Source organism: Odocoileus virginianus, chromosome 3 (assembly GCF_023699985.2).
Source record: "Odocoileus virginianus isolate 20LAN1187 ecotype Illinois chromosome 3, Ovbor_1.2, whole genome shotgun sequence".
Taxonomy (NCBI): Eukaryota; Metazoa; Chordata; class Mammalia; order Artiodactyla; family Cervidae; genus Odocoileus; species Odocoileus virginianus.
This window is the reverse complement of record NC_069676.1, coordinates 9,532,249-9,542,603: the sequence shown is the minus strand read 5'-3', so window position 1 is coordinate 9,542,603 and position 10,355 is coordinate 9,532,249. Positions and strand designations below refer to the sequence as shown.

Genomic DNA, 10,355 nt, shown 5'->3' with positions numbered 1-10,355 from the left:
CAACTCTGTCCGAATGCTTAGCGTTTTATTTTCAAGTATAAAAAGCTTTGTCACAGAAGAGGGCCAGGTCACAGGCAGCGGGTGAGGGGTCCGGAAGCCTGGGTGGAGGTGGAGCGTGTACACCAACGGGCTCCCAGGTGCCATGGTGAGTCCGGTGCCCCGTCTGCGCCCGGGACTGCCTGCTGGATGCCAAGAGGCCGAGGTAGCTATGAGAGGAGCTGAGAGAAGGGTGGAAGGCATGGGCTCACATAACCGCGCAACACTGGCATGTCTTCTGCTTAGGGCCGCTTGCCTCTTCACCTTCCGGAGGGGCAGAGGGCTCCGGCTGCCGGGCAGGTGCATAGGTGGGCACGGGGCGGGCACTGGGGTTGGCCCTGGGCCCCTCCATCTGCAGCAGTGGCTGGCACTCAGCAGGCTGATCCTGAGCTGACGTCTCTGCCAGGAGTGGGGTGGCATCTCCAGTGGGGTCCCGGCCCTCAGCAGGAGTTTGGGGCTTTGCTGCTTCCACTTCTGCTTCTGGGGAGCCTTCCTGCTTCTCCTGGGGCTGCTGTCCTTCATCCTCCGGCCTTGGCACCTCCTTGGCTTCTGGGGGAGCCCCTGCCTCACTCACTTTCTCTGCCTGACATTCCTTTTCTTCTGACTCTCTCTGCTCCTCCCCGACCCCCTGAGTCTTCTCTGTCGGCAACGGCTCCTCACCCCCGGTTCTCTCTGCCTTCAGCCAGTCCTCATCTCCATTTTTCTCCACCTCTGATGGCTCCTCACCTCCAGTTCTCTCTGCCGTCTGTGATTTCTCATCTCTTGTCTTCGCTGCCTCCAGTGGCTCTTGACCTCCCGGTCCTGCTACCTTCTGTGATTTCTCATCTCCTGTTTTCTCTGCCTCCAAGGGCTCTTCGTCTCCCATTCTCTCTGCCCTCTCATCTCCTTTTTCCTTTTCCTCCAATGGCTTCTCACCTCCTATTCTCTCTGCCGTCAGTGACTCCCCTTCTTTTCTCTCTGCTGCCTCTGGTTCTTGGCTTGCCTCTAGCTTTTCCTCACCTCCTTTCTGCTCTACTTCCAACGGCTTCTCATCTCTTCCCCTCTCTGCCCCCCGAGGTCCCTCAGCTTCTTTCCTTTCTGCCGACAATGGTTCGTCACCTCCTCCCATCTCTGTTTCCACGTGTTCCTCACTTCTTCTCTCTGGCTCCAAGGATTCCTGGCTCCCTTTCCCCTCTACCACCAGTGACATCTCCGCCCCTTCTGGCTCCATGCCTGCCTTTCCCTCACTGCCTGTCTCCTCTGCACCTTCAGGTCCTTCCGCCCGCCTCCTCTCCGCCTCCCACGTTTCCTCCTCGCCTCTGCCCTCCACCGGCCCTGGACTCTCATCCTCTTCTTTCCTTCCCAGTGCCTTTGGCCCTTCCAACCCCTCCACCTCCAGCTCCTCCCATTCCTCACTGAGGGTCATTCTCTCCACCCAAATGAAGGACCCCTCCTCTCCTCCAAAGACCCCCTGCCCATCACCATCAGGGCTGCTTCTGGGGGCACCTGCTCCAGGAGCTGCTCCCCCCGCTCCCTCCTGGAGCCCCAGGGAGCCGGTCTGCACGGCCTCTGGGCCCCTGCCTGCCTCCGCCATGGCCTCCAAGTCACTGCCCTCTGTACCCCCCACCCCCTCCCAGACCACCTCCACAATGGCCCTGTCCTCCTTGACCCACGAGGGGAGCTCTGGACGGCTGGCTTCCTGTCTGTCCCCGATGGCCTCCAATACCATCTCCTCCACCTTAGCCTCCAGCTCTGAGCCTGTGGCCCCGACGGCACAGTCCTCCGTGGCCCTCAGCCCCTCCCACACCACCTTCACCATGCCTCCCGCTTTGGCCTCATTCACTGCCCCCTCAGGTGCTACCACCCCCTGACTCGGCTCCTGCTCCAGAGGGAGGCTGGATTCAGGGCAGGGGCCATTGGCTTCTGAGGAGGTCCCTGCTGCCCCAGGGACCTGCCTTGGGGCTGCTGGAACTCCGGCAGCCTCAGTTCTGGGCTCGGAGGGGGACTCTGGGTATGTGCCCACTGGTCCGGCTGGCAAGGAGGCTCTCTTGTTTAGATCAATCTGGCCTGGGGGAGTCAGGGAAGAGGAGAGATGGGGCAACAGTGTGAGATTCAGGCCCTTCCTCTTGAGACCCCCAGACCTCAAAACACCCACCTGCAGGACCTGACTCCACGCTGGGCTGGGAGAGAGGACGGTGACCCTGCAGGGATGGCAGAAACAAGGTCAGGGCAGCCCACATCTCACTTCCAGCCTCCAGCATGCCAGCACCCCTCCCCTGTTCAAACACCCTGGATGGCTCCCCGTTACTTCAGGACCAAACCATGAGTCTTCCTCACCTCTCTAATCTCCCTCTACTGCACTGCCCTGCACATGGTATGCACCCAGTCAATCCGGTGTCCATGCAGCCACGGACCTACTCTGCCAGCTACTGAGGTTACTTAAGGGACATTCATGCGTGCTCCATCGTGTCTGATTCTGTGACCCCATGAACTGTAGCCTGCCAGGCTCCTCTGCCCATGGAATTTTCCAGACAAGAATATGAGATCGGGTTGCCATTTCCTACTCCAGGGGATCTTCCTGACCCAGGGATCAAACTCACATCTCCTGCACCAGCAGGCGGATTTTTTACAACTGAGTCACCTGGGAAATCCCACTTAAGGGATACTTAAGACTTTTGCTGTTAAAACTTAAATTCCAGTGGGAGGAAGCAGGTAATAAACATAAAATACAAATCTATACTTCAGGAAGCGAGAAGGGCTATGATGGGGGGCAGGAATAGGATAAGGGGCTAGGAAATGCCTGGGAGGTGATGGGGTGCCTCCTGTAGGTATAAAATGCAGGAGGGGGACTTCCCTGGTGGTCCAGTGGCTAAGACTCTATGCTCCCAATGCAGGGTCATGGGTTTGACCCCTGGTCAGGGAATTAGACCCCACATGCAGCAACTAAGATCTGATGCAGCCAAATATATATTAAAAAAAAAAAAAAAAAAGATGCAGGAGGGCCTCTTGGAGGTGGTGACATTGAACAAAGGGCTGAAAGGTGAGAAGAGCCAGCCTTGAGTCAAGAGGTGGGAAAGGGCATTCTAGGAAGAGGGGAACAGCAAGTGCAAAGCCCTGGGGCTATAATGAATTAAGCAAGTTCAAGGGACAGAAAACGGTCAGGGTGGCTGGAGTGGAGTGAGGAAGGGATGGAGGGAAAGATGAACTCAGGGAGGGGAGCTGGGGACCTGGCCACGCAGGCCACCTCCACCAAACCCCACAGATCGCTCATAGCTCTCAATCCTACCCTCCTCTGTCTAAAGGTCTCCTCTCCCCTTCTGTCCTGAGACAGGCACCTGGGAGCCAAAGTAAGGCATCAAGGAGAGGTGGGGGCTGTGGAAAACCCACAGCTTACTGTGGCCAGGTGCATCAGTTACTGGATATATGGATACTGGATAATGTTACTGGATCTATGGACTTCAAGGATAACCCAGAAAGCCAGATTTTAATGTAAAGTCGTCTTGGTTTTCAAAGACCCATATGTTGGACGGCATGTGGATTATATCTTAATAGAGGCATTACCAAAACAAAATCCCAAAGCCCTCAAATCATGGAGATGCCTCAAATCATTAGAGCATCTCATGGGGACCCTTTTCCCATTTGGGAGGCTGAATTCTGAGAACACATCCCCACATTTTCTTTTCTTTTTTTTGGCCAAACTGTGCGGCTTGTGGGATCATTTTAGTAATCCCAACCAGGGATTGAACCCAGGCCACTATAGTGAAAGCACCAAGTCCTAACTGCCTAACTGCCAGGGAATTCCCAGCCCCAGCCCCCCAGCCCCACAACATTTTCTGACTACTTTCTTCATTCAGGTCATATTGGCAATCATATATCAAAATAGGGCTTCCCTGGTGGCTTAGATGATAAAGAATCTGCCTGCAATGCAGGAGATCCCGGTTCAATCCCTAGATCAGGAAGATCCCCCGAAGAAGGAAATAGCAACTCTAGTATTCTTGCCTGGAGAATTCAATGAACAGAGGAGCCTGGCGGGCTATAGTCCATGGGGTCACAAACTCAGTCAGACACGACTGAGCGATTAACACAACTCGACAACATATCAAAAAAAAAAACATTCCGTTGTGCCTGCTTCCGGAGCTATGATCTCACTGACCTTCTCCCACACCTCTTCCAGCTGTGTGCTATTGTTATATATACCCATTTTAGAGATGGGGAAACTGAGACTTAGGCATGAAAAGCAACTTGCCCAAGCCCACAGACCAGAGGACCCAGCATCTAGACTGTGATTGGGTACTTCCCTGGCAGTCCAATGGTTAAGTAACTGTGCTTCCATTGCAGGGAGCACAGGTTCGATCCCTGGTCAGGGAATTAAGCCACATAGCAGGGTCAAAAAAAATACAACTGTGCTTGGAGCCTACTGCTTTGAGCTCTGCTGGTCACATCCCCTAGTTCCTCACCTGTCGTCGCCAGGTGGGCCTGCCTGAGGGCTTGTGCTGGGCACCTGTGGACGCACTCTGCAGCAGCTGCAGCTGGGATTGGAGTCTGGGGAAGAGAAGGGGCTGCTGGGAGCCTGGACCCCAGGCTCAGTGGGCCACCCCCACCGGAAGTCTCAGCGGAGTGGGCGGAGGGCCCTGGCCTAGACGGAGGGGAGAAGCTATCAGGCAGGGGGCCCTACTCACGTGAACAAGCTGTCTTCCAGGTTCCGGATGCGGGCCTGAGCTTGGTCTTCAGGTGACTGGGGGTCCTGTGAGGTGGGGTCCTGGGGCCGCTCTGGCTCCTCAGCTGCCCCGTCCATTAGCCAGCGTTCCCGGAGAGACTTCCTCTGGCCATGGGAAGGGGCATGTGGACGGACAGACATTTCTGCCTCAGGCTGGGATACGTGCCCCAACAATGCCAGGTGGGAAGCCACCCCGTTCCCAGCCGACAGCTTTCCCACGCTGGAAGAAACACCCATCAATCTCCCCAACTTTTCCAGAATGGGACAGACACCCCAAAAGGGGGAATTAATGTCCCTCTTAGCCCCTCTCTACCCCAAAGCGGAACAAACACGTTCCCATGATCTTCCCAAAGGTAGAACAAACGTCCCCCATCACCACCAACCACTCTTCCCAAGCTGGGGAAGACGCCCGTCCCCGAAGCTGGAACCAACTCCCCCAACCCCATGTCTAAAGAGAGGCTCCTTTGGTTTCCAGAACTGACTCTCATAGACATCCCCACTTCATTGCCCGGACTAAGCAGACGCCCCCAGCCGCCCCCAACCTTGAGCCGCTCCACGCGGAGTTTCTCTTCCTCCAGCTCGCGGCGCGCCGCGCGTATCTCCTCTTGTAGCCGCCGCTTCTCCTGCGCACAGAGGACCCTAAGCTGCCCGCTGGCCGGGTAGGGCCGGCCGGGGCCGCCACCTCCCCTTCCCCCCTCCCTCCTCTGCCGGGCTCGCCGGGGCTCCCGGGACTCCCGGGACTCCCGGGGCTGCAAGCCGCACCGGGTAGCGGAACACACGTCGGGGCCCCGGGCGGGGAAGAGGTTGGGGGGCGGAGGCGCTGAGTCAGCAGAGGGTAGGGGCGGGGCCGGCGGGGGCGGGGCCGGCCGCGCCCCAGATGCTGCGGAGGCCTCGCCCAGGCGGAAGGGGGGCGGGGTCTGTGGATGGGGAGGGCCCCGGAATGGGAATCCAGAAGGGGAGGGGTCTGAGATTTGGGATTAAGAGGAATGCGATTCAGAGAGATGGGGGTCCAGATATGAGGAGCCAATGGAGGGGGCTAGTGAGGTGGGAAGTCGGAAATGGAGGTGCAGTCGTGAGTATCCAGCGAGACTAGGATGTAGAGATGGTCCAGAGAGATGCGAGTGCAGCAGTGGAGGACCAGAGAGATGGGGTTGGTGAGATGGGGATTCAGAGATGGAGGTCCGGAGAGATGAGGTCCAGATATGGGGATCTGAGAGAGGGGGCTTCAGACATGGTGTATTTGGGAGACGGGGTTCAAGAATGGAACAGATGCTGCAGATTTGAGAGTGCGGAGTCCGCAGAGCTCCATTCTGGGGGTGTTGATGATCATACAGAAGAACTGAGGAGCAGAGGGGCCTGAGGATTTTGGGGGGGGGGCGCGCCAGGCACGGCTGGAGCTGAGGGTACTCCCCGCACGTTCAGAGCGCTAGGCCTGCTCCCTGAGATAAGAAAGAGGTGAGGAAGAGGCCTGGGTGTGGCGAGCGGTGCCCAGGGCTCAGGGCGAAGCGCGCTGGTAGGGCGTCCCTTACCGCGATGACCTCTAGTCGCTGCCGGTAGAGGGAGCTCTCCGCCATGGGCCTGCAGGGAGACGGCGGGGGTTGAGGGGCGTGCGGTTGAGGGGCGCTTGAGCTGCGAAAGGAGCCTCCTGGGCGCCCAACCCTCGCAGACCCATCTCTTGAACACCCCTCTTTGAGCCAAGATCCCTGAGCTGCTTGGAAATCAACTAAACCCAGTACTTTCCTCTATTTCCCCTTTGCACCTGGGAGGAGTCGGGGCAGAGGGCAGGGGTCCTGTGAGGGGGAGAGAGCCCTGGCCAGGACAGACTGAGCTAAATCGCTTCTGAGGCTAGACATCACCCCTCTGAGCCTCAGTTTCCCCATCTGTAAAATGGACCAGAATAACTTGACCTTTCCTCACCTTGCAGAGAGAGATTCCCTTTCAGGGAAGTATCTATCCACGCAGGAAAAAACTTAGGACTATGTGCCCCCAAAACAATAGCATAGTTTATTATTAATAGTAATTTTAGGCAATTCCCTGACGGTCCAGTGGTTAGGACTGGACGCTTACTGCTGAGGGCAGGGATTCAATCCCTGGTCGGGGAACTAAGATCCCACAAGTCAAAAAGAAAAATAATAATAATTTAAATAATTCCCATGACTAATAATGTTTTTAATTAATTATAATAACCATTCCCAGAAGCTTGAATCCCACCAGGCTGGAACGTGCTCTGTATTTTTTCCCAAACCCACACCCTCTCTGGACCTAGGCTGTTACCGAGCATCCCTTACGTGCGGGTTGAGGGTGGGGGTGAGAGTCTGGGAGAGAAGTGTCCATCTCGCTGTGGACACATGCCATTGCCATGGTAACTCCAGAGCCGCCTCTTCCATTTGCAAGCCACCCTCCCAGGGGGCAAGGATCACCAGGTCACACTGCCTAGTGCTGGACTCCGAACTGGGGGGAGGGAGACTTGCTGTTTAAGGTTTAACCTGCAATTCCCCCATCATTGTCCAACTCAAAGCACCCCGGGGTCCCCAATTCTCAGCCTCCAAGGCACCCCTAGTCCATTTGGGCTCCCCCTGGAAGCTGGAGACTGGTTGGTACTGCAGTGCACGTCGGGGACAGTCATCGTCACAACAACTTCCCATCACAGAGATGCACTGGGTGCCAGCTACATGGAGGTGCTTCCAATATCTAGAAGGATATATCTGTCTGCCTGTTGTTGGCCCTGACACGTCACCCAGGGTGGGCACAGAGCAAGCCCTCAGACATTTATTAATTTGAGCACTAACCTATTGGATGAGTTTAAACCTCATTGCCCGAACTCTGGTGGGGCCTCCCGGATCTTCTCTGGCTTCACCATGAAGGCATAATAGTGAGCTCGCATTTAGCACTTACTATATATAGCTCTCTAAGTGCTCTATGGGGCTTCCGCTAGGCTCCCGCAGCCATCTCCACCTCCTCCTCCCTACCCTGATCTTGAGACACTGTAGTCAACTTCTTGCTGAGTTGACATTCCAACTGAGAAGAAAATCAGCCAACCATTAGCCAGTGCACACCATGTGCTGGGCACCGTTAAATGCTTTACTCCTAGTAACTCATTTGGGGCTTCCCTGATGGCTCAGATGGTAAAGAACCCACCTGCAGTGCGGGAGATCTAGGTTCCATACCTAGTTTGGGAAGATCTGCAGGAGAAGGCAACAGCTACCCACTCCAGGATTCTTGCCTGGAAAATTCCATGGAGAGAGGAGCCTTGCAGGCTACAGTCCACGGGGTTGCAAAGAATCAGACAGGACTGAGTGCCTTTCAAAAGACTTTAATAACTCATGTAACCCTCTCGACCATCCTAAAAGCTAAGCAGTACTACTGTCCCCATTTTACAGAAAAGGAAACTGAGGCTCTGAGAAGTGGCAGAAGACTTGTCTAATGTCATTGAGTCAGGATTGGAATGCAAGGCTCTTAGAGCCCAAATACTGGGAACACTGTGGAGAAATGGAAGTTCATGCATCTTTATCTTGACAGCCAGGGGACCAGAGGTCAGCCTGGGGAGGTGGGTCTTCAATTCCAGTTAGGGCAGGATGCTGAAGTTCATGCTTTACAGGGTGTCTCAAAGGAAGCTCAGATCCCCTGCTAATAGTTTTGCCCTGGGGGAGGCTAAAGTCTCCCCTCTGTTCTCCCAAGATGTAATCACCCTGCCTCCTCCTTGCTGGGGGGTGGGGGGAGATCAGATTCCCATTGCTAGGCAACCAGGTTTGTAGTTGGTGAATAATGCAACGGGGAACCCAAAAGAGTGAGGGACCCAATTGGGGTCCCTGGAGGGAGCCCCTTTTCCAGAAGTCTCTACAAACCTCTGGAGCCCCCTCCATCTTCTGACTTTCAAAGGCCTTCACATCTCAAATATTAAAACAATCTGTACACTTTATTCAATGTTGCTTGTCTCTAAATCTTCAGCTTTTTGCCTTGCCAGGGACAGTTGGTGGTCATTTCATTAAGCAGGTAATCATTTCCCTGTTGAAATTCTCTTTTCCAGTTTGGGAGCTGTTAACTTTTTTTCCTGTTGGATTTCAAGCATTTCTTCCCACCCCAGACACCAAAGGATGAATTTAGAGGCAAAATATGAGGGACCCTGACATTCCCCATCCCCCACTCAAGTAATAGCCCCACCCCGACTCTGGCTGGACTTTGGGCTTGAAGCCTGCTGGTGGAAAAATCCAAAAAAAACAGGGGGGTAAGAATTCACATCTCCCACCCGACTTTCTGGGGAGGGGGCATTGAAGAGGCTCCAGGGTTGGCTGCCAGCCGCCCTTCACTCTTCCTGGCCCCCTTAGGAGAGGCTAGCTGGAGCTCTAAGCAGCAACAACCCCCACCCTGCCGTCCCCCCATAGGAAGGCCAGCGTCTCCCATGAGCCCCTCCCAGGCCCTGCCCACTGTCCCCCCTGACCCCGGACACTTACATGGGTGTGGCCAGAGACCACACATGGCTCTGCAGGGCCATCTCTGCCCAGAAGCCCACGTTCTGATTTCAGAATTCCAGATCCACCACCCCGGGTGCTTGCTGAAAGGTGCCCCGGAGGCTGTGACTTGGCTGTCGGGAGTTGGGGGGTGGGGGGACAGCAGGCGGGCACCGGGAGAGCTGGTCCAGCTGGTTTGGGCCAGGAGGCGGGAGACGCCTGGGCCGGGCTGAGGGGGGCTGGGGGCTGGCGGGCAGTTCTGGGGAGGTACTATCAGCTGTCCTGATCAATTATTTACCAGCCACTGGCCTCCTTGCTGCACTCGGCTGCCTCCTGGCAAACACACTGTCACATGCCTGGTCAAGCCTGTGGACTAGGGCTGGGACTCCCTGACCCCCTCAGACAAGGGCACCTTTGCTTAGCACCCTAGACATTTCAAGTCTGGTTGCCCACCAAGGGTAACCTGCCTTCGAATACTGTTGCTTTTACATACTACTGCCCTCCCTTCTTGGACCCTGATCTCTGGGGTGAGGATGGAGGGCTGATCCCATCAGAAGATTCTGGAGACCAGAGCCTGTGCCTCATGAGAACCAGAAGGCTTGAGCTCTGGACAACTCAGGGCAACTTCCTTTCTGGACCTCAGTTTCCCCATTCGGAAAATGAGAGAATTCAATCAAATAGCCTCCAGGACTCTGGACGCCCCTTAGGTTTGATAACTATTGGAGGAGTGTAGTGATGAGAAATGTCTAGAGTACTTCTTACCCAAGTCTTGAAGGTCCCTATTCAATCCTCCCACCATTCCTTTATTAAAGGAGCAGCGGCCCTTTTCTCAGCTGATCATGTGTTTTATCCAACCATCCTCTTGGGGAAATCATCTCCTGCTCTCCAGGCTGGTCTGCTGCAGTCCCCAGCACTCTTGTGGTCAAGCTGTATAGCATGCAGGGTCTTACTTCACCCCAGCCGACCTGGGATCGCACCCATGGCCCCTGCAGTCTTAACCACTGGACCGCCAGGGAAGTCCCCTAGGCCCCTTCCTTGCTTCAGAGGGTCTGCTCCCCATTGAACAAAGGGAATGTGCCCAACTTAAACCTTCCTCCCTGCTCTAGATCCTACTCAGGATGGCCAAAAATTGGCAGAAGAGCGAGGAAAGAGCTTGGGTACATGGGACAGGGTCC

General features: G+C 55.5%; 1 protein-coding gene across 1 annotated transcript; it reads right to left on the bottom strand.

Moving 5' to 3' along the window:
- Positions 1-8: 8 nt before the first annotated feature.
- PALM3 (paralemmin 3) lies at positions 9-9,393 on the bottom strand. The gene is made up of 7 exons (XM_020916631.2): positions 9,184-9,393; positions 6,262-6,310; positions 5,275-5,355; positions 4,695-4,837; positions 4,473-4,557; positions 2,171-2,216; positions 9-2,082 (listed from the first exon to the last, which is right to left on the bottom strand). Exons 1-7 carry the CDS (start codon positions 9,222-9,224, stop codon positions 245-247), a joined length of 2,283 nt encoding a protein of 760 aa, XP_020772290.2. The 5' UTR covers positions 9,225-9,393; the 3' UTR covers positions 9-244.
- Positions 9,394-10,355: the final 962 nt, after the last annotated feature.